At 43.0% G+C, this 25,054-nt stretch overlaps 1 protein-coding gene across 1 annotated transcript; it reads left to right on the top strand.

The window, feature by feature from the left end:
- Positions 1–10,297: 10,297 nt before the first annotated feature.
- On the top strand, positions 10,298–21,456 carry LOC123056905 (uncharacterized). The gene is made up of 4 exons (XM_044480133.1): positions 10,298–10,651; positions 20,192–20,200; positions 20,950–21,333; positions 21,430–21,456. The coding sequence occupies exons 1-4, from the start codon at positions 10,298–10,300 to the stop codon at positions 21,454–21,456; spliced, it is 774 nt and encodes a 257-aa protein (XP_044336068.1).
- The last annotated feature ends 3,598 nt before the right edge of the window (positions 21,457–25,054 follow it).

The raw sequence follows: 25,054 nt of genomic DNA, 5'->3' as shown, positions 1-25,054 counted from the left end.
TGGACTTCGACTAGTAGCTAGTACCTCAGCTACGATCTTGATCGGATGTTGTAGATAGTCAGGCTCTTCAGCCTTTTTCATTTGTAGATGTCTGTACCCAGACATGTAATGCTTCCGCTTGTTGCTTGTATGCTCTGTATGATGGGTCTTGTGACCCCTGTTTGCAATAAATGCTATGATGGCTCTTCTGAGCCTTTATCTATATGATTGTTGAGTTATGCTGTGATGCCATGTTGTATAGCACATACTTGCATGTTATGCGTACGTGTAATGTGTATTGCTATGTGTGGGATCTGACTATCTAGTTGTTTATCCTTAGTAGTTCTCTCTTACCGGGAAATGTCTCCTAGTGCTTCCACTGAGCCCTGGTAGCTTGCTACTGCTCCGGAACACTTAGGTTGGCCGGCATGTGTCCTTCTTCGATCCTGTGTCTGTCCCTTCGGGGAAATGTCACGCGATGAATACCGGAGTCCTGCTAGCCCGCTACAGCCCGGTTCACCGGACTCCTGTTAGCCCAGTGCTACAGCCTGGATTCACTCGCTGATGACCGACACGTTCGATGCTGGGTCATGGATGCCTGTCCCTGTAAGTTAGTGCCACTTTGGGTTTACGACTAGCCATGTCAGCCCGGGCTCTTTATCATATGGATGCTAGCGACACCATCATATACGTGTGCCAAAAGGCGCAAACGGTCCCGGGCAAAGGTAAGTCGACACCCGTGGGGATACCGTGCGTGAGGCCACAAAGTGATATGAGGTGTTACATGCTAGATCGATGTGGCATTGAGTCGGGGTCCCGACACTCCTGTATCTGTCTCTCAAAGGTACAAGCACGGACATACATACCAGTAATGCAACGAGGAATATACTGAAATCTTGCCTGAATATCATGGTTCAAACCACCAAAAAATCTATTCATTGTATCATTCTCAGATTCTTCTATGTCACAATGATGCATATAAGATTTGAACTCTTGGTAGTAAGCATGAACAGTGTTGTTGCCTTGTTTAAATTGTTCAAATTTGCGAAGCAATTCACGATGATAATAAGGAGGGAAAAATTGTTGTCTCATTACAGCTTTCAAAACTTTCCAAGTTGTGGGTTGGTTATCAATGTTTTTCTTACAATGTACACTCCACCAAACAGAAGCAAAATCAGTAAATGCTCTAGTGGCTGCTCGCACTCGCTCAAGTTCAGAAAAGTCATGGTGACTAAAAATTTGTTCTACTTCAAGCTCCCAAGCTAGATAAGTAGTAGGATTAAATCTACCCTCAAATGACGGTAAAAAGATAACCTGACCATGTGCTTGTGTGTGTTGTCCCAACTCTCGTGATGGTGAAGATGTGTCCGTCGTCCAAGAACTTCTATCTTCGGAACCTGTCATGATTAGTAGAAACAAGAAACAAAATTCAAGAATAATGTTCCTATGAACTACTAGGGTATGGTGGTAAAGCGCTCACAGTAAAGCAAATATCAATATCTTACAAGTTCTTACCAAGCAGCAGGTGGTGACAGGCAACCAGCGGTGTCAAATAACTCTGAAGATTGTGTAAAGCGATTGCCAGAGGAACGTACGTATACACGGTGTAGAAATATGTGGAGCTGGGTTGGCTATATATGGTAGCAAAAGATTAGCAATAATCAATTCAGAGATGCGATGTTGAATAAACGCTCAACGACGGTACTGTGCTGGTCCTAGGCTAGACCGAACTAGAGACGCGAGCCTAGAACACTAATGAGGTCACGTCGTAGCACAACTAGCATCAATGAAGGATACTAAGTAGCTTTGGACAGCAAGATATAAGTGAAGATCACAACGGCAGTAAAGATAATGAGGTGAAACAACAGCCAAGCAGCATAAATCAACAACTTTGTCTCCAACTTTCCTCGGAAAAAGTTTGTGCCGATTTTTTTGTTTTTTTTTCTTCTCTCTTTTTTTTCCTCACACTTTTTTTTCTTTCTCTCCTTTTTTCTCTCTGACTTTTTTCTCCTTTTTTTCTCATTTTTTTTCTCTCTTTTTTTCTCCCTCTTTCCAAAACAAACTAGATAAGATGCAGATTGGATCAAGTGAAGATGTGAACGATCTCAACTATTATTATGATAATGAATGGTGGGTAGCACATGGTGGAAATTGATGGATGGGTGGTGGACAGCGGAAGAGATAATGATGCAGCGGTGGCGTGACTAATGTGAACAGAACTCGAAACTCTAAACGAACTAGACACTAAGACCAGCAACTCGACACGACGATGCAACCGATAATTCAACTATGCAAGCAATTAAAAGAAAATTGCAAAGGCTCAGACTGGCTTGGACGAAGGATGAATAGATCTAACTCTTTTTTGTGGCTTTTTCTTGGACAATAGGTAAGAAAATAAATCTAATCTAGGAAAACTGGAAATTCTCACCGAGCAACCTGAAAACTGATACCACTTGATAAAGGCGAGGGTCCCGATCTTTCGATGAGATGATAACTATCGATTTGGTGGAGACGACTTTGACGATCCGACTACAAACGTGCACGACGTTGCGCCTTAGCAATCGCTAAACCAATCTCCTGAGGTTACTGACGATGCTGGAAGCACGGTCAGCCTGACCACAAAGGTATATTCCTACAAGCAATCGAAGAACGAGCAAGAATATGATAAAGCAATCTGAATATTGCAAATATATATGAAGTATTGATAATGGTGGGGATCCGTAAGCGGTCTTGGTCTGGTCGTTGGACACAAACGAAGTACACGAAGTTGCAATGGCTAACTTTTAGCTAAACAAATCCCAAGGAAAAAGCTACTAGATGGATCTACTTATATAGGAGCAAGGGGTGGCGGCCAAGGAGGTGGGAGGACGTCCCAAGGCAGCCTAAAACTAACCCTAGGTCGTACAAGGCTCATGGGCCCAAGTGGAGGTGATGCAACACCTTTGGGCTTGTAGTTTGACTCGGATTCTGCTGCAACATCAGATTGTTTCGTCCGTAACTCAACGCTCCGGACGAATTTGAAGGTGAATCCAATTGGGTTGGAAAGAGCACGAAATCTAGTTTCCATAAAAAAAAGAATCACCCAATTCGAAGTCCGTATGAAAAAGTTGTTGGCATTTTGAGTCGGGTATGTCTGTGCAGTCCGAATCTGAATCCAGAACGTGAGAGACTTGGACTCTATCTTCTCTTGGCCCAAAAGTGACGTGAGAGGACTTTTTGAACACAACTAAACTTCTCCTTTCCCCGTATCTTCATATGTGGATTGTTCAAATGTCCCATACACCTGCAATTAGACAAAACACAAAAGTGTGTGAAGTATTTTTGTTCTGGATAACATAAATAGATTATTGAATAGTTTGCATTAGAAATCACCTGACAAATATGCATGTATACAATATTTTTGGTCGTATCCAAGGTATTCATGTCCTCATCATCTCACGAACAGCCGAACATCCGGCGTCTCATGAACAGCTGGACATCCGGCCCCCAGCTCGGACATTCGGCGCCTCCCTGCGCGCATGGACAGGGCACGAGGCCCATGTATCCCCTTTCCCACTTACTCCTTCGTGGCTTAGACTATAAATAGACCACCCCCTCATCCATTCTAGGGTTAGCAAAGGATTAGCTCATCTAGAGATAGAGTTTTGCTCATCCATATGGATCTACTCCACGAGAGAGACTGCGGCCTCTATGGAGAAGATCCACCTTGGATTCAAGACCCCTCATGGGAAGATCCCCTCGTGGATTCAAGACCTCGTATGGAGATGAACTAGTTACCCTATGTATCGTCCTTTGCTGTATTTGGATCGTGTATCTCTTTGTGCTTCGAGGATCTAGCACATGTGTGATCACTTCTTGTCTATTTGAGTGTTTCCTTTCGTTTCCCCTCATGATTTCCCTTGTGTTTCCCATCGTGTTCTTCGTAGGATCCCCTCCAATCGTGAAAGATCGGGCATCTAGGGTTCTACCCTACATCATCTTGGTATCATGAGCCACGTTGATCACGTATTTGGAGTCCCTACCCCCCTTTTTCTAGCTTGATTTTGTTGTGTTCTTCCCCAATTTCGAAAATCCCCGCCAAAAATAGCCCCAATTTTTTTTTGTGATTTGCTGGTGTGATGAAGTTTTGTTGATTTTGATCCATGGATTTGCTTGGTTTCGAGTGGATCTAGCATCTCCCCAAGTTTCCCCACCTTCCATCCATGAAATCCAACAAATTTTGCCCCCGAAATCATCAATTTCTGCCCCCAATTCGAAAATTTCCGCCTCAAATGAGATCTGGAATCGTCGGGCTGGACATCCGGGCCTCAGGCCGGACATCCGGGCCTCAGGCCGGACATCCAGGCCCCAAGACGGGCATTCGGCTCCTGGAGCACAAAATCTGCATGGTTCTGGACATCAGCCCCCGGATATCCAGCCCCCAACCCCGGATGTCCGACCCCTGGGATTTCAGCCTCTCGTGTTTCGCCGTTTTACTCATAACTTTCACATCCGAATTCTGATTTTCGCATTCTTTAGATTGTTGAGTAGCTATTGACATCCTCTATACATCTAGATAGGTTCCATCACCATTTCACTCCATCAAATTTTTGGCACTTTGGCATCTTTGCCTAGGGCTTCCACCATATCATCCTCATAACCACCATCGACTTCCGCAACCTAACCCTTTTTGTTCCATATAGCATTTGAGGTTGCTTGAGTAGTGATTCGAGTCTCCTAAGGTGTTTCGGCTACTTAGGGATGGTTGCTTCTTCATCAACCACCACCGTAACTTCCACATAGGCTTGCCCACCATACATTTCCGCCACTGCAACTTAATGGTTTGTGTCTCCTAAGTTGTTTCGGCTACTTAGGGACCGTGCCTTCAACTCCAACACAGTGTATAGCCCATCATGCTCACCACCATAACCCATTTTGACCGGGTTTCCACCAATACTTCCACAACCACCACTACCACCATTTTGACATTTGACGTTTGAGATTTTGAGTTCGCGGGTTTTTTCCATTTCCTAAGATGTTTGGGCTACTCAGGGACGGTTCAACGTCGAGAACACCGCCACTCATCATCGCCAGAGGTCGTCATCGACATTGACAACTTCACCATTTTGACACCCCCAACCATAAGTGATAGAGGCGGGGTGTCCCGATCTTTCGATGAGATAATAACTATCGATTTGGTGAAGATGACTTTGACGATCCGACTACAAACGTGCACGACGTTGCGCCTTAGCAATCGCTAAACCAACTCTGAGAGGTTATTGACCACACCGGAGCACAATCAACCTGACCACGAAGGTCTATTCCTACAAGCAATCGAAGAACAAGCAAGAATATGATAAAAGCAATCTGAATATTGCGAGTATATATGAGGTATTGATAAAGGTGGGGATCCGTAAGCGATCTTGGTCTGGTCGTTGGACACAAACGAAGTACACAAAGTTGCAATGGCTAACTTTTAACTAAACAAATCCCAAGGAAAAGCTACTAGATGGATCTACTTATATAGGAGCAAGGGGTGGCGGCCAAGGAGGTGGGAGGACGTCCCAAGGCAGCCTAAAACTAAATCTAGGTCGTACAAGGCCAATGGGCCCAAGTGGAGGTGATGTAACACCTTTGGACTTGTAGTTTGACTCGGATTCTGCTGCAGCATCAGATTGTTTCGTCCACAACTCAACGCTCCGGACGAATTTGAAGGTGATTCCAATTGGGTTGGAAAGTGCACGAAATCTAGTTTCCAACAAAAAAAGAATCACCCAATTCGAAGTCCGTATGAAAAACTTGTGTGCGTTTTGAGTCAGGTGTGTCTGTGCAGTCCGAATCTGAATCCAGAACGTGAGAGACTTGGACTCTATCTTCTCTTGGGCCAAAAGTGACGTGAGAGAACTTTTTGGACAGCAAATAAACATCTCTTTCTTTCTTATCTTCATATGTGGATTGTACAAATGTCCCATACACCTGCAATTAGACAAAACACAAAAGTGTGTGAAGTATTTTTGTTCTGGATAACATAAATAGATTATTGAATAGTTTGCACTAGAAATGACCTGACAAATATGCATATATGCAATATTTTTGGTCATATCCAAGGTAGTCATGTCCTCATCATCCTCCCCTTCTTGAAAATAAAGCCGTCCTCGGCGTTGCTTAATCTGAAATGTGGCTAACAAAAGAGACAAGGTGTACATGTTGTATATGTATATGTCATCCATTTTTACTTCCCTTGATTTTTGCATATATGACACATGAATAGATGAGTAACTTGCATAGTTCATAAAATCTAAAGCCAAAAAATTAGCACAAGAAGTAGAAGGCATAAAAATATTGCAACTCAGTTTGCACATATAAGTGAAGCTCTTATTCATTTCAAAAGATTGACAATGTTCATCATTAAACCATCCCAACATTGGTGAATAAACCTTACTTGCATCAAATTTACATGCTACAACATGCTTAAATAAGCAAACATGCAATAAGTCATTCAACACAGAATCATCACCAAGATTAGAGGTCATATCAAAATGATTAAACATTGGTTCTTTTGCATCAATAGTTAATTCAATGGGTGCACTCAAAATTGTTGGTATTTCAGTTGTTTGATCACATGGCAAAGTCAAATTATCAACGTAGTCCTCTAAAATAGGTGGTGAGATCAAAGTAGTGGGTAGCTCATCAGATGGTGCATTCAAATTGACAAGGCATTCATCATTCTCATGTAGAGATGGAAGATCAGTACATTTGTCATTACCTCTTATGATCAACTCAGATGATGTAGCCACTCTCGGGGGCGATGTGTCACATGGTGGAGGTGATGTAGTCCTGACAACAACGGATGTGGTTGTCATAGTATGCCTAGTAGTTGAAGGAACAATCATATCAACTCTTGGAATGTGCACCGTGCGCTTGTTCTCCTCGTGGCCAACACGTCGTTTTATTTCCTGTTTAGCTTTGCAAGCAAGATGAAACAAATGGTCCATAGGATAACACTCTTCATGAATTAGTATCTCTTGAATATCACGGTTTAATCCTCCCCAAAATCTATCCATAAAATCATCTTCACTTTCTTCTAAAGAGGAATGCAACAAGGTAGTTTGTAAATCATCATAATATTTTGTTACAGTTTCACTACCTTGTTTTAAGTGTTGCAACTTCTTAATCATGTCACGAGTATAATAAGCAGGGACGAAAGTATGTCGCATGGCAAGTTTCAAATCATCCCAAGTACTAGGTATATAATCAGGGTGTAACCGACAATATTCACTCCACCAAACCAAAGCATAACCAGTGAAAGAACCAACCGCAACCTTAACCTTTTTATGTTCATCGAAATTATGGGAAGCAAATATATTTTTTATGTCGAACTCCCATTCAATATATAAAGCAGGTTTAAAACGGCCATTAAATGGTGGTATAGATACATTAAGCTGATCATGTGCATTTGGATGTTTGTGCACCTCTCGTGACGGTTGTGGTATTTGCAAAGGTGGTGGCACGTCTCCCGCGATCGACAAAGCCCATGAATTGACTCTGGATCCTGTCATGATTAGTAGAACAAGAAACAAAACACAAAAATAATGATGAGATGATGAGATGAAGCGATTGCCAGGGGAACGTACGTATACACGGTGTAGAAATTTGTGGAGCTGGGTTGGCTATATATGGTAGCAAAAGATTAGCAATAATCAATTCAGAGATGCGATGTTGAATAAACGCTCAATGACGGTACTGTGCTGGTCCTAGGCTAGGCCGAACTAGAGACGCGAGCCTAGAACACTAATGAGGTCACGTCGTAGCACAACTAGCATCAATGAAGGATACTAAGTAGCTCTGGACAGCAAGATATAAGTGAATATCACAACGGCAGTAAAGATAATGAGGTGAAACAACAGCCAAGCAGGATATATCAACAACTTTGTCTCCAACTTTCCTCTGAAAAAGTTTGTGCCGATTTTTTGTTTTTTTTCTCTCTTTTTTTTCCTCACACTTTTTTTTCTTTCTCTCCTTTTTTTTCTCTGACTTTTTTTTCTCCTTTTTTTTCTCTCGTTTTTTTCTCTCTCTTTTTTTCTCCCTCTTTCCAAAACAAACTATATAAGATGCAGATTGGATCAAGTGAAGATGTGAACGATCTCAACTATTATTATGACATTGAATGGTGGGTAGCACGTGGTGGAAATTGATGGATGGGTGGTGGACAGCGGAAGGGATAATGATGCAGCGGCGGCGTGACTAATGTGAACAGAACTCGAAACTCTAAAGGAACTAGACAATAAGACCAGCAACTAACACGACGATGCAACCGATAATTCAACTATGCAAGCAATGAATAGAAAATTGCAAAGGCTCAGACTAGCTTGGATAAATGATGAACAGATCTAACTTTTTTATGGCTTTTTCATGGACTGTAGGTATGAATGACAGATGCGATCTAAACTATGAAAAACTGTAAAATCTCACCTGATGAGGACATCAATACCATTGTTACACCCACAGGCCCTGCTGCTATACATACTGGACCAATTACTAGAGCTCGCGGACGCCAACTAAATTACCAGGTACTTTCGTTTCTTGGTAATGATTCTAATGTTCATGAGAATATGATGCTGCCTAAATTGGATACATTTGTTTTGCTTACAAATGAAGGGCCTAGCTTGGAGAAGGATGAACATTGGAGCAAGAACAAGCATGGAGATGATGGCATGCGCAAGGGGAACAAGAACGGAGCCTTGTCTATACCCAACACTACAAGCACAACTTTCCTCCTCTCGTCTCTTCGCCTCGCTTGTAGCACCAGCAGTTTCTTTTTCGCTACCTCCGACCCCTCCTGAATTCCGACCTGAATCCAGCTCCCCCCACGGCGTCGGCGTCGCCTTCTTCAGGTACTGCTCGGGGATCGGAGCCATGTTTTTCCGCGGCTTTGACCGCGTTATTTCCCCCAAAATTTGAACTTTCTTGGTGCTTGCTTCTTTTTTGGGGGGGGGTGTGTGGAGAGCTCGAATCTTTCTGATCGGTCTTTTGGATTGGGAATTAATTGCAAGTGCAGCTTCTTTTCTCAGTAACGTTTTTTTCTGTTCTGAGGATGTTGGTTGGCATGCATGCAGGAATATTTGGTTTCTTGACCGAAACCCTGGCGGTGGAAGATGGATGCCAACAAGGACAAAGGGAATGACAAGATGCATTTGAGGGATTGGTCGTCCCAGGAGGCTCTGCGCACATACAAGAGACGCCGTCAGCCAGAGCCTGAGCCCAAGCCCGTGGATGTGCCGGAGCAGCAGGTGTAATCTTCAACTGAAATCTGTGTATTACATGGTGCTGAGTTAGAAAGAGACTTCAGTTGTAATGTGCCATAGTTAGGGCTTTACGCTAGCCAAAGATTTTATTTTGGCCTGTTAGAATGGATTAGTGGCATCAACTTGGTTGTTGCATGACTGCGGGAGGGCAGCAGTGATAGGGTGCATATTGCCAAAGCCTTATGAATTTTCCAGGATTACCACTTGACCTTGGTAATCACATGGGTGAAGAATTGAGTAAGTATAAGAGCTTGTTTATCAGTGGTCTATTATATGCTTTTGGTCTCCATGACTGCAAATTTCTGGTTACAGAGTATCTTATGCTCGCCAAGCAATTTGCTGGGGGCAACATTTAGCTTTTGCCTTTTGCAATCTGGAAATTACTTTGCTAATGGTAAAAGAGTGTCACATTTGAGTTTGCCGTGTCAAAAGCTTGAGTGGTTATTTCTTGGAAAAAAGAAAAGAAAAACATTGAGTAGTATCTTTGCCAATCTGTTTTGTCGGTCAAACAGAGTAGCATGGAGGAACTTTTCCTTTCTCCAGCTAGTATTGAAACCTGTGAAAATGGAATAACAGAACATGCAAAACCTGGCGTATCTTGTCGGATACCCTATGTTATATGGATACATGCTGGATACATGTCCACCAAGTATCGGGAGAGTTAATATTAAACTAATACAAATCACCAGCGTCAAGCCACCACTGTGTATTAGCATTTATAAAAATGTAAGTATCCCCTTGTCCAATTCGTCACATATCCGTGTTGGTGTTGCATAGATTAAAACTATACCTTTTACTTTGCCAGCTTTTAATTTTGTTTCTATCTTTTTCTTCAGTAAGTGACATTCTTGCTGACCTATTAAACTCTATTTCAGGGCCTTCATTTATTCTGACTTGAATGAGCTACTTATATTTGCATATATAATGCAAAGTTGATCTTACTACTTCTGTATCATTGTTCAAGAGATCATAACTTTTTGCAGGTTACTGATACTTTCTGGAAAAGTAGGGATATTGGATGGAAGCACGGCATAATGATTGATGAAAACAGACAACACTGGAAGTGTATGTATTGTCACCTGACTAGGTATGGTGGTGGTGTGTCTAGACTCAAACGGCATCTTGCTGGTGATTTGGATGTCAAAATGTGCCCAAAGGTTCCAGCAGATGTTGCTGAAAATATTAGGGAACATTTGCAGAAGAAAAGAGAGAGACGAAAGACGCGAGCTGCACAGAATGGTGTCAACAGTGTGACCAGGAGCTCTGCTGATGATACCAAGGCTGAGAAGGATCCTTTACCTGTTGACTTAGAGGTGCCAACTCGAATAGACACTTACATTCTTGAAGAAGGCACTAACCTGACAAATGCGGATCATCAGGAGCCTACCATTTTGATGAGGACATCAATACAATTGTTACACCCACAGCCCCTGCTGCTATACATACTGGACCAATTACTAGAGCTCGTGCACGCCAACTAAATTACCAGGTACTTTCGTTTCTTGGTAATGATTCTAATGTTCATGAGAATATGATGCTGCCTAAATTGGATACATTTGTTTTGCTTACAAATGAAGGGCCTAGCTTGGAGAAGGATGAACATTGGAGCAAGAACAAGCATGGAGATGATGGCATGCGCAAGGGGAACAAGAACGGAGTTACAAGTGATGATTTCAGGACTTTGAAGCCACCATAATGGGTGCATGAAGCCTTGGACGAAATATACAAGATGCCACTTCATAAATTTCGTCCCGAGGCTATTTTAGGTGCTGCGTCACCTTATTATTGGGCCAGGCCCATGTAATTTCGAAGTACATAAGTATAGGCTATTTTTAGAGTCCGTATGTGTGGGGAAACAAGAGATAGGGTTGATTTCGGACCCCTCCACCAAGGGCCACGAAATTCCCCCCTCTTCCTCCATATATACAGCCCTTAGGGCATCGTTTAGACTTTGGGTTTTGTTTAGATTAAAAGTTCGCCATAGCTGCAACTTCGCGTACTTCGTTTGTGTTCAACGACCAGACAAAGGCGTCACAGAACCCCACCTTGATCAATAAAGCTTTCATCTTATATTCGCAATATCCAGATTGCAATCTTAGTTTCTTGCTTGTTCTTTCGTTTGCTCGCAGGAAACAGACCCTCGTGGTCAGGTTGATCGTGCTCTGGCGTGGTCAATAACCTCTCGGAGTTGGTTTAGCGATTGCTAAGGCGCGACGTCCTCGCACGTTCGTAGTCGGATCGTCAAAGTCGACTTCCACCAAAGCGAAATCCACCATCTCATCGAAAGACGGGACACCTTTGCCTCTATCACTGCTAGTGACTATGATGAGGAGACTTTGGCTCTTATTACACGTGAAGAACATGGTGGAGATGATTCTGATCATGAGACGCAATACATGGCTCCTGAAGACGCTGACAGGTATGAATGTTTAGTTGCTCAACGTGTTTTGAGTGTGCAGGTCACACAAGCTGAGCAAAATCAGAGGCACAATTTGTTCCATACCAAGGGAGTTGTGAAGGAACGTTCTGTGCGCGTCATCATAGACGGAGGGAGCTGCAACAACTTGGCTAGCATGGAGATGGTGGAGAAGCTTTCTCTCACCACAAGACCACATCCACATCCTTACTACATCCAATGGTTCAACAACAGCGGCAAGGTTAAGGTAACACGTACTGTTCGTGTGCATTTTAGTATCTCTACATATGCTGATTATGTTGATTGTGATGTGGTACCTATGCAAGCATGTTCCTTATTACTTGGTAGACCATGGCAATTTGATAAAAATTCTGTACACCATGGTAGAAACAATCACTATACTCTTGTTCATAAGGATAAAAATATTACTTTGCTTCCTATGACCCCTGATTCCATTTTGCAAGATGATATTAATAGAGCTAATAAAGCACAACAGGAGAAGAATAAGAGTGAAAATCAGATTGTGGCAAAAGAATTTGAGCAACAAATGAAGCCTAATAATAAACCATCTAGTGTTGCTTCTGAAATTAAATTGAAAAGTGCATGTTTATTTGCCACCAAATCTGATATTGATGAGCTAGATTTCAGCAAATCTGTTTGCTATCCTTTTGTGTGCAAAGAGGCATTATTTTCATTCGAGGACGTGCCTTCCTCTTTGCCTCCTGCTGTCACTAACATTTTGCAGGAGTTCGCTGACGTTTTTCCACAAGACGTGCCACCGGGATTACCGCCTATTCGAGGGATTGAGCATCAGATAGACTTAATTCCCGGTGCTTCACTGCCAAACCGTGCACCATACCGTACCAATCCAGAGGAGACGAAGGAGATTATGCGTCAAGTACAAGAGCTTCTCGACAAAGGTTATATACGCGAATCCCTTAGTCCTTGTGCTGTTCCTATTATTCTAGTGCCGAAAAAGGATGGTACATCACGTATGTGTGTTGATTGTAGAGGCATTAATAATATTACTATTCGTTATCGTCATCCTATTCCTAGGCTAGATGATATGCTTGATGAATTGAGTGGCTCTACAATATTCTCCAAAGTTGATTTGCGTAGTGGCTACCATCAAATTCGTATGAAATTGGGAGATGAATGGAAAACAGCATTTAAAACTAAGTTTGGATTATATGAGTGGTTAGTCATGCCTTTTGGGTTAACTAATGCACCTAGTTCTTTCATGAGATTAATGAACGAAGTTTTACGTGCTTTCATTGGACGATTTGTGGTAGTTTACTTTGATGACATATTGATTTATAGCAGTTCTTTGGAGGAACATTTGGAACATTTACGTGCTGTTTTTATTGCTCTACGTGATGCACGTTTGTTTGGTAACCTTGGGAAGTGCACCTTTTGCACCGACCGAGTATCTTTTCTTGGCTATGTTGTTACTCCACAGGGAATTGAAGTTGATAAAGCCAAGATTGAAGCTATTGAGAGTTGGCCGCAGCCCAAAACGGTCACACAAGTGAGGAGTTTTCTTGGCCTCGCTGGATTCTATAGGCGTTTTGTGAGAGATTTCAGCACCATTGCTGCACCTCTCAATGAGCTTACAAAGAAAGATGTGCCTTTTCTTTGGGGTACCGCACAGGAAGAAGCCTTCACGGTATTGAAAGATAGGTTGACACATGCTCCTTTACTCCAACTTCCTGATTTTAATAAGACTTTTGAGCTTGAATGTGATGCTAGTGGAATTGGATTAGGAGGTGTGTTATTACAAGATGGCAAACCTGTTGCATACTTTTCTGAAAAATTGAGTGGGCCTAGTCTGAATTATTCTACTTATGATAAAGAATTATATGCTCTTGTTCGGACTTTAGAAACATGGCAACATTATTTATGGCCCAAAGAATTTGTTATACATTCTGATCATGAATCTTTGAAACATATTAAAAGTCAAGCTAAACTGAATCGTAGACATGCTAAATGGGTTGAATTCATTGAGACTTTCCCTTATGTCATTAAACACAAGAAGGGAAAAGAAAATGTTATTGCTGATGCATTGTCTCGTCGCTATACTATGTGATGAGGACATCAATACAATTGTTACACCCACAGCCCCTGCTGCTATACATACTGGACCAATTACTAGAGCTCGTGCACGCCAACTAAATTACCAGGTACTTTCGTTTCTTGGTAATGATTATAATGTTCATGAGAATATGATGCTGCCTAAATTGGATACATTTGTTTTGCTTACAAATGAAGGGCCTAGCTTGGAGAAGGATGAACATTGGAGCAAGAACAAGCATGGAGATGATGGCATGCGCAAGGGAAACAAGAACGGAGTTACAAGTGATGATTTCAGGACTTTGAAGCCACCATAATGGGTGCATGAAGCCTTGGACGAAATATACAAGACGCCACTTCATAAATTTCGTCCCGAGGCTATTTTAGGTGCTGCGTCACCTTATTATTGGGCCAGGCCCATGTAATTTCGAAATACATAAGTATAGGCTATTTTTAGAGTCCGTATGTGTGGGGAAACAAGAGATAGGGTTGATTTCGGACTCCTCCACCAAGGGCCACGAAATTCCCCCCTCTTCCTCCATATATACAGCCCTTAGGGCATCGTTTAGACTTTGGGTTTTGTTTAGATTAAAAGTTCGCCATAGCTGCAACTTCGCGCACTTCGTTTGTGTTCAACGACCAGACAAAGGCGTCACAGAACCCCACCTTGATCAATAAAGCTTTCATCTTATATTCGCAATATCCAGATTGCAATCTTAGTTTCTTGCTTGTTCTTCGTTTGCTCGCAGGAAACAGACCCTCGTGGTCAGGTTGATCGTGCTTCGGCGTGGTCAATAACCTCTCGGAGTTGGTTTAGCAATTGCTAAGGCGCGACGTCCACGCACGTTCGTAGTCGGATCGTCAAAGTCGACTTCCACCAAAGCGAAATCCACCATCTCATCGAAAGACGGGACACCTCCGCCTCTATCAAGTGGTATCAGATTTCCAGGTTGCTCGGTGAGATTTTACAGTTTTTCGTAGTTTAGATCGAGTCTGTTCTTCATACCTACAGTCCACGAAAAAGCAACACAAAAAAAATTAGGGTTAGTTCGTCATATCCGAACCAAGCTGAGCCTTTGCATAATCTTTTTAGGGTTTTGCTTTGTTGAATTTGCGGTTGCATCGTCGGTCTAGTTGCTGGTCTTAGAGTCTAGTCTTTTAGAGTTTCGAGTTCTGGTCATAAGTTGTCACGCCGCCGCCGCACCATCATCATCGCCCTGCCATCTACCACCACCGCTCCGAATTCGTATCCATATACCACCACCAATCCGTGCCCATATACCACCACCGATCCATATCCATATACTACCACCGCTACCACCACCGCTGCCATATACCACCACCATATATCCACCACCAATCCGAGTTCCTTGCTTATTAGGTTTGTTTTCGGGATCCATCTAGATTCCGGTTCGTGTTTCCTTGCCGGAGTAGGTTTCGGAAAAAAAAAAGTGTCGGGTAGCCACGCTCCGTTTAGGCCCAAAATTTTTCGAAAACGCATTTTTCGAAAAAAATTCTGGCTATCCTATTTTTAGGTGTTTCTGAGTGTTTTGAGACAGGTGCCATTATAGGAAGTTTTTTTTGACCCGTTTCCAGTTTTTGGGTCCGGGCAGTCGAAAAAAAAAAATTGGTCGAAAAATTTCGTGCCCATCCTGTCGGTTTGAGCTAGGAAGAGTTTTGAGATACTCGCCATTATAGTGATTTTTCGCAAAAAAAAAGAGCGCAAAAAAAAAGAGCGCAAAAAAAAAGAGCGATAAAAAAATTCAGAGTGTGCTTTTCCCTTGTTTACGTGCCGCGCCGTGATTTTGTTGGTGTTCTAGGCTCGCGTCTCTAGCACAGTCTAGCCTAGGACCAGCACAGTACCGTCGTTGAGCGTTTATTCAACTTTGCATCTCTGAATTGATTATTGCTGACCCTTTTTGCTACCAAAGTATAAGCCTTCCCAGCTCCACATACATCTACGTCGTGCGTTTGACTCTCCCTGGTAATCGCTCTATCCAAGCTTTGAGAGTTGTGACTACAACGGTTGCCGATCACCGCCTGTTGCTGGGTAAGAACTGGTAAGAATTTGAGTTTTGCTTGACGGATTTGTGACACCCACCACCACCACTTGTTCGTAGTCTGTAGGATCATATTCTTGTGTGTTTCTATTGCTGCTAACCATGCCAGGATCACAAGCCGACGAGATTGACTGGGAGAATTTATCGAACAAGGAGCTTCATGATAAGTTTCAGCAAATGATGACTGAACACGTGCAAGATGTGCTGAACAATTTTGAAGAGGCCATGGAGAAGATCACTGGCCTTGAGAAGACGTTCGAAACAAAGCTCGATAACAGATTTAATGAATTGCTCGCGCGTCTTCCACCACCACCACCCGCTGCACCTAACGCACCTCTCCAACAACAACAACAACGACTACCTCCACGTCGCGAAATAGACCTTCGCCGAGCGAGCCGTGTTCCTCTTGCGTTTGGCCAAACTGTTGGTGCTGCTGTTGATACTTCTGTGGCTCCTGCTACTGCTGTTGCTGGTACCCAGGAGGATGATGAGTATGCGGGCGATTATGAGGATGAGGTTGATCAAAATCAGATCTACGAGCAGCCACCAGCACCACCACCAGCAGGTCGACCTCAGGTATATATTCGTAATGGTAGGCCTGCACCACCACCTCAGGTACGAGATGATGTCCATATTCCTAAACTGAAATTGAATATTCCACCATTTGAGGTTAGATATGTTCCTGATATATATCTTACTTGGGAGTTAGAAACTGAACAACGATTTACATGTTTACAATATCCTGAGGAGAGACGAGTTGCTGCTGATGTTTGTGCTTTCACTAGTTTTGCATGTGTATGGTGGTCTGAACATTGTAGATTATATCCTATTCCAACTACTTGGGCTGCTTTGAAAACTGCTATGCGTACGCGTTGGGTTCCACCATATTATCAACGTGAATTGCTTCAAAAATTGCAGCGTTTAAGACAAGGGAAAAATTCTGTAGAAGAATATTATCAGGAATTACAAACTGGCATGATTAGATGTGGTATTGTTGAGGAGAATGAAGCTATGCTTGCACGTTTTCTGGGTGGATTAAATAGAGAGATTCAGACCATTCTAGACTATAAGGAGTATACTAATATCACTCGTTTATTCCATCTTGCTTGTAAAGCTGAACGTGAAGTGCAGGATCGACAAGCATTGGGGCGAACTACCTTTTCTGCAGGCCGACCTTCATCATGGACACCACGTGCATCTTCTACTTCAACTGCACCAGCACCTCCATCAGGTGCCACCTCCAGCCGTGATACAAGAAAACAGCATTTAAAACTAAGTTTGGATTATATGAGTGGTTAGTCATGCCTTTTGGGTTAACTAATGCACCTAGTACTTTCATGAGATTAATGAACGAAGTTTTACGTGCTTTCATTGGACGATTTGTGGTAGTTTACTTTGATGACATACTGATTTATAGCAGATCTTTGGAAGAACATTTGGAACATTTACGTGCTGTTTTTATTGCTCTACGTGATGCACGTTTGTTTGGTAACCTTGGGAAGTGCACCTTTTGCACCGACCGAGTATCTTTTCTTGGCTATGTTGTTACTCCACAGGGAATTGAAGTTGACAAAGCCAAGATTGAAGCTATTGAGAGTTGGCCGCAGCCCAAAACGGTCACACAAGTGAGGAGTTTTCTTGGCCTCGCTGGATTCTATAGGCGTTTTGTGAGAGATTTCAGCACCATTGCTGCACCTCTCAACGAGCTTACAAAGAAGGATGTGCCTTTTGTTTGGGGTACCGCACAGGAAGAAGCCTTCACGGTATTGAAAGATAAGTTGACACATGCTCCTTTACTCCAACTTCCTGATTTTAATAAGACTTTTGAGCTTGAAAGTGATGCTAGTGGAATTGGATTAGGAGGTGTGTTATTACAAGATGGCAAACCTGTTGCATACTTTTCTGAAAAATTGAGTGGGCCTAGTCTGAATTATTCTACTTATGATAAAGAATTATATGCTCTTGTTCGGACTTTAGAAACATGGCAACATTATTTATGGCCCAAAGAATTTGTTATACATTCTGATCATGAATCTTTGAAACATATTAAAAGTCAAGCTAAACTGAATCGTAGACATGCTAAATGGGTTGAATTCATTGAGACTTTCCCTTATGTCATTAAACACAAGAAGGGAAAAGAAAATGTTATTGCTGATGCATTGTCTCGTCGCTATACTATGCTTTCACAACTTGACTTCAAAATATTTGGTTTGGAGACCATCAAAGATCAATATGTGCATGATGCTGATTTTAAAGATGTAATGCAGAATTGTAAAGAAGGAAGAATGTGGAACAAGTTTGTTGTTAACGATGGATTTGTGTTTCGTGCTAACAAGCTATGCATTCCAGCTAGCTCCGTTCGTCTTTTGTTGTTGCAGGAGGCGCATGGAGGAGGATTAATGGGACACTTTGGCGTGAAGAAGATGGAGGACGTACTTGCTACACATTTCTTTTGGCCAAAGATGAGACGGGATGTTGAGCGTTTTATTGCTCGCTGCACTACATGTTAAAAAGCTAAGTCACGACTCAATCCTCATGGTTTATATATGCCTTTGCCTGTACCTAGTGTTCCTTGGGAGGATATATCTATGGACTTTGTTTTAGGTTTACCTCGAACAAAGAAGGGGAGGGATAGCATATTTGTTGTCGTGGATAGATTCTCGAAAATGGCACACTTTATACCATGTCATAAAAGCGATGATGCTGTTAATGTTGCTGATTTGTTCTTTCGTGAAATTATTCGCTTGCATGGTGTGCCAAATACTATTGTTTCAGATCGTGATACTAAATTTCTTAGCCACTTTTGGAGATGTTTACGGGCTAAGTTGGGGACTAAACTGCTTTTTAGTACTACTTGTCACCCCCAAACTGATGGACAAACTGAAGTAGTCAATAGAATGTTGTCTACTATGCTTAGGGCTGTTTTGAAGAATAATAAGAAAATGTGGGAGGAATGCTTGCCTCACATTGAATTTGCTTATAATCGTTCATTGCATTCTACTACTAAGATGTGCCCTTTTGAAGTTGTGTATGGTTTCCTACCTCGTGCACCTATTGATTTGTTGCCTCTTCCATCTTCGGAGAAGGTTAATTTTGATGCTAAACAACGTGCTGAATTGATTTTAAAAATGCATGAGTTAACTAAGGAAAACATTGAGCGCATGAATGCTAAATATAAACTTGCTGGAGATAAGGGTAGAAAACATGTTGTGTTTGCACCTGGAGATCTTGTTTGGTTACATTTGCGTAAGGATAGATTTCCTGATTTGCGCAAATCAATGTTAATGCCACGTGCTGATGGTCCCTTTAAGGTGTTAGAGAAAATAAATGATAATGCATATAAACTTGAGCTGCCTGCAGATTTTGGGGTTAGTCCCACTTTTAACATTGCAGATTTGAAGCCTTATTTGGGTGAGGAAGATGAACTTCCGTCGGGGACGACTTCATCTCAAGAAGGTGAGGATGATGAGGACATCAATACAATTGTTACACCCACAGCCCCTGCTGCTATACATACTGGACCAATTACTAGAGCTCGTGCACGCCAACTAAATTACCAGGTACTTTCGTTTCTTGGTAATGATTCTAATGTTCATGAGAATATGATGCTGCCTAAATTGGATACATTTGTTTTGCTTACAAATGAAGGGCCTAGCTTGGAGAAGGATGAACATTGGAGCAAGAACAAGCATGGAGATGATGGCATGCGCAAGGGGAACAAGAACGGAGTTACAAGTGATGATTTCAGGACTTTGAAGCCACCATAATGGGTGCATGAAGCCTTGGACGAAATATACAAGATGCCACTTCATAAATTTCGTCTCGAGGCTATTTTAGGTGCTGCGTCACCTTATTATTGGGCCAGGCCCATGTAATTTCGAAATACATAAGTATAGGCTATTTTTAGAGTCCGTATGTGTGGGGAAACAAGAGATAGGGTTGATTTCGGACCCCTCCACCAAGGGCCACGAAATTCCCCCCCTCTTCCTCCATATATACAGCCCTTAGGGCATCGTTTAGACTTTGGGTTTTGTTTAGATTAAAAGTTCGCCATAGCTGCAACTTCGCGCACTTCGTTTGTGTTCAATGACCAGACAAAGGCGTCACAGAACCCCACCTTGATCAATAAAGCTTTCATCTTATATTCGCAATATCCAGATTGCAATCTTAGTTTCTTGCTTGTTCTTCGTTTGCTCGCAGGAAACAGACCCTCGTGGTCAGGTTGATCGTGCTCCGGCGTGGTCAATAACCTCTCGGAGTTGGTTTAGCAATTGCTAAGGCGCGACGTCCTCGCACGTTCGTAGTCGGATCGTCAAAGTCGACTTCCACCAAAGCGAAATCCACCATCTCATCGAAAGACGGGACACCTCCGCCTCTATCACATTTTTAGGGTATACAAAGGGATAAGTGTACTTTCCCCTTAATTTATTTTCTGTTCAGAGTGACACCTACTATTTGTGTAGCTAATTTAGCATAAAGGAGTAATAGAATGGTTCTGTTCATGATGAACAAATGTTTCATCTGGAGTTATAAAGAATCACATTATTGGATAGTTGACTCGCTGGGATGCTTACTTTAGGTTCATGCACCTGTGGACCTGGAATGGGTATGTTATAACACCTAACTGATTTCAGCTCAAATCCGCAGTGGTACCTCAGAAAATCTAGAATTAACCGAAGGCAATTAAACTTAACAAGACACCATAAAGCCATCCGTAAACATAAAAATGTCAAACTATCACTGTGAGATTGTGAAATTTCTGGATTTAGTACCCTTGAAGACTAGCGCTCACTGCTGAGTGTGATTTGAAATAAAAAATCACCCATGCACTGTCAAAACAGACAAGTTTGTGAAAATATGTTCGGCGAGAACATTCTCCCTCTTTCATCTTTTAAGAACAGTGCACAAACTGTCATATGTTTGTACATTGTTTTGCTTGTGCACATGCTATAGCATCTCTTTACATCTATGATATTCTCAAGCTCATTTGAAATGCACAAATCAAAATAAGTACAAACCCAACCATGAGCACAAAATCCTTGTCCTGATTATTTGTATTTACATCTCATCAATTTTTGTGTGCATCTGCTGAGCACTACTAGTAACCTTGTACTGATCCATGTTTTACATTGTTTTGCAGCCTCCCTTGTTGCTACGAGGGGTAAGGGATATTGGGTGGGAGCATGCAGTGGATCTTGATGGAAATAAAAAACGGTGGCAGTGCAAGTGGTGTGATTTATGTCGAAGTGGTGGAGTAACTACATTGAAGGCTCATCTTACTGACAACAGCTGCCCGAAAATTCCAATGGAAATGTCAAAGCAAGTGTTGCACTTCGTTGAAGAGAAAAGAGCAGCACGACAACTTTTTAATAGGCACCCATGGCCCCCTTACAAGAAAATTGATGGGGTTAGTCTTTTTTGCTCAGAAGGGAAAGAGGAGGGGACTGGATCATATAAGAATGGTCAGCAACCTTCAAATAATGGTATGCATATGCAAACATCAGGGAATTGCACTATTGACGAGGTATACGAACCCAATAATTTAATTCCTGCTGATTCATTTAATTTATGTTACACCTTGCTCCCTCTGTTCTCAAATCGTTATTACTTTGAATGTCAGGTGTACCTTTTAAACTTTGGTCATTAATAAGTCTTTCTCACCTTGAATGCCATCATCATATTTGTTAGAAATTACATTCATAATTATGTGTTTATAATTTTGCTAATATATATTTAGAAAAACTAGTGGACAAAGTTGTGTATTGGAGAATGTAGACTGTCTTTGTGTGTGAACTCGGAAACAAGTAAAGAGGATGGATACAGTAAAAGCTTATCAAGTTATGCAACTGGTACTTTGCACAGTGACCTTTTCATCAAAAGGAAATAAAAGAAAAGGGAACATAACAAGACACGGTGTAGAAATTGATTCATTTTGATAAATGACATTAAGTAGTAAGATTCCTTTGCAAATCAATGTCATTTCATGTTTTGATGTAGGGTAGAAGCCTAGTGGCCCGATCTTTCACGATAGGAGCGGAATCCCGCGAAGAACACGAGGTGGAAAGAGAGGGAAAACACAAGGGGAACACAAGAGAAACACTAGACCAACAAGAATAAGTCACACATGTGCTAGATCCTCAAATACATAAGAGAAGATACACGATCCACGGACAACTAAGGACGATACAAGGGTAGCCGGTCTTCTCCGTGAGGAGGTCTTGAATCCACGGGGGGATCTTCCCTTAGAAAGGGGCTTGAATCCAAAGGGATCTTCTCCGAAGAGGCCGCAGTTTCTCGCACGGAGGAGATCCGATATGGATGAGCATAGCTCTATCTCTCAAATGAGCTATCACAACGCTAACCCTAGAAAGGAGGAGGTGGAGGAGTATATATAGTCTAGGTCCACAAAGGGGTAAGTGAGGGGCGAAAGGGTACATGGGCTTCGACCCGAGTGTCTGCGCGCAGGCAGGGCCGGAAGTTTCGGGGACGACCGGAAGGTCCGGGCGCCGGAGGTTCCGGGCGAAGGTCCGGGCAGGGTCCGGGCTATCCAGAGAGTTGGCACACTCTCGGACGGCTTCGGTGCAGCAGGGCCGGAAGTTTCGGGCTTTTCAGAAGCTTGTCCAGGCTTCTTCTTCCTTCTCTTCCACGCTTCCCTCGCGGATGGTGTAGGTGATCCTTGGCACTTGCACTCCTCCTCGTCATCCGTGAAGCTCCGACAATACCTATGCATGCACGATGGAGGGTCAAGTAGTATACCATCCTCGAAGGGGTCAAGTGAGCACGTGTAAAGGAGATGATTCACCTTTATGTATGTGAAGTAGATGTCGCACGTGTCACTTGCCGAATGAACTCTTGACATGGTGATGTCCATAGGATGCTCCGCATCATCCCCTCCCCCTTGGGAAAGATCCGACCTCGGATCGAAATCCAAATCACCATGGGAAAGAGATGGCGTCGCCGTGTAGTAGTGGTCGATCACCAAGTTCTCGTCATCTTGAAGCTTGAAATGGGCACTCTCCAATGTCGCACCGTCTCGTGATTCCTTCAAAAGGAGCAAGGAGAACAAACACTTGGAAAAACAAATGCGGTTAGCGTTAGTGCAAAACCAAGCATTCAAGAGGTGATTCACCCAACAAGTGTTGTCATCAAGCATAGCATATGGTGTGACAAAGGATTGTGACATGGCACGTAAGCACATAAATTGAGCACAAAGAAGGACATCATGGAAACAAGCATGTAAACGTGAGGTAGTGATGCAAATATGTGTAATAAGAGAAGAAGCATCAACCTCACGGTCATAGCGATCATGCATAAAGCGCTCGACAAATGGTCGACGGTAGGCATAGGAATCATTCACAACACCAAGTAAAATGAAGTGTCTAAACACATGGGTCAAGTGCAAGACAATCCAAGCATAACGTGCATAGGGTGTAGTGAAGATAGTAGGGCACTCAACACAATAGAAAGAGCAATTGTTCATCATGTGTGAGGCAATCAAGACAAGCATGTAGCAATCAATGGGACATGGCATATGTGAAGTGATGACATTGTTGCAACCAAACATGTGAGAGGAACAAGTAATCCAAGAATTGGATGCAACACACAAGGCATATATATCATACAAGAAATCCTATGCAACATGGCATCACAACTAATAGACTCCACATGACAATCATCAAACTCATCATAAATGGGTAAATCATCGCATGGGGAAATCATACTAGCATGAAGCATGCCAATAGGGGGATCAACATCATGCAAGCCATCAATGTCAAGAATGTCCACTAGTGGGACTAGAGCATCACCTTCACCTATGTTACCTTGTTCATTCACTCAAGTGGTGTAGGTGATGTGGGAAAGACCAAATGGTGGTCATCTTCATCTTGATGGAACCATGTGGGGGGTGCATCATATTCCACCTTGGCCATCGTCTTGTCCAAAGGGAGGACGAAGTCATCGCGAGTCGGCGCGTCATCATAGATGGGACCTAGCACCAAATGAGAAGACACAATAGAGGTAGAGGTCAAGTCGTTAGTGTTGAAAGTGGCCTCACATGACCTATTAACTATCTCACTCTCTCTATGTGGTGGTTCACTCACTCCCACAAAATAGGTGCACTCAATCTCACGTATGGTGGAGTCACTCATCTCACTCAAGTGGTGGGGGTTGTGGCTCTCCTCACATGGGAATAGTGGCAACACATCACATATGGGGCTAGTGGTGAAGTCACTCTCACTCTCAATATGGTGGCTAAAGTCACTCAAATCATCACATGTCGCCGTGGTCGAAGGGAAAATACCATGCTCAACCGTCTCGTTGTCGTCGCCGTGGATGAAGGCCGAAGATGGCACATCATCACTCTCGCCTCCTAAGATGGAAGCATCATCCTTGCTCATGACCATGTCGCTCGCCTTCAAAGCTTGGTCCTCAAATGGCTCCGTAGTCGTAGTCGTCGCCGCACCGTCTTGACAAAGAGTCGAAGTAGACTCGGCACCATCAATGCCACAAAGAGGGATGGCGGTGAAGTCGAACATGGGAGCATCGTCTTGGAGCTCGTCGGGCTTGGACATCGTGGTGGTACTAGCCTCATGCTCGTTCTCATGGAGCTTGGTCGTCATGAAGTGAGCTTGGGGTGGAGAAGCATTGGCCTTCATGAGTTCTTGTTCCGCCTTGAGAGCACGAATGTAGTTGTCGTCGAGGGACTTGTAGTTCGCGAGGAAGATCGTCTTGGAGATGTCGTTGTGCAATCCCATCATGAAGTGGAACTTCATTGAAATGGGGTCGTCCAGGCCGGCTCGTCGCAAGGCAATCTTCATCTCCTTGAAGTACTCGTCGATGGACTTGGATCCTTGGATGGTGTACTCCAATTGGCGTTGAAGTTGTTCTGTGTAGGTTGGAGGCACGAACTCTCGCCGCAAAGCTCTCTTCGTCTTGGGCCAACTCATGTCGTAGGTCTCCGAAGGTGCGTGAAGCCACCATGTGGACGCGAAGTCGTGGAAGTTCCTTATGGCGCACTTCACTTGATCTTCGGGAGGAACTTGATGTAGCTTGAGGTAGTCGTCCATCAAATGCTCCCACTCGAGATACTCCTCGGGTTCTTGAGTCCCATAGAAAGGAATCGCGTGGTCGATGTCGAGGTCGTAGTAGCACGTGGAAGTCGTGGACTTGAGCTTGGGGGGCTTCTCTTGAGGTGCTTGTGGGCGAAGATGCCTTGAAGTCGCTTGGCGAAGATGCCAAGGGGGATG

The sequence above is a fragment of the Triticum aestivum genome, chromosome 3A (assembly GCF_018294505.1).
Source record: "Triticum aestivum cultivar Chinese Spring chromosome 3A, IWGSC CS RefSeq v2.1, whole genome shotgun sequence".
NCBI classification, from domain to species: domain Eukaryota; kingdom Viridiplantae; phylum Streptophyta; class Magnoliopsida; order Poales; family Poaceae; genus Triticum; species Triticum aestivum.
Note: the sequence above shows the minus strand (reverse complement) of the source record. Positions and strands in the feature narration are given on the sequence as shown.

Excerpts from the sequence above, each read along its gene's own strand:
- LOC123056905 (XM_044480133.1), top strand. The coding sequence starts at position 10,298 with ATGATTGATGAAAACAGACAACACTGGAAGTGTATGTATTGTCACCTG. Across the intron at positions 21,334-21,429 it reads GGAATTGCACTATTGACGAG|GTGTACCTTTTAAACTTTGG; the intron begins GTATACGAACCC and ends TTTGAATGTCAG.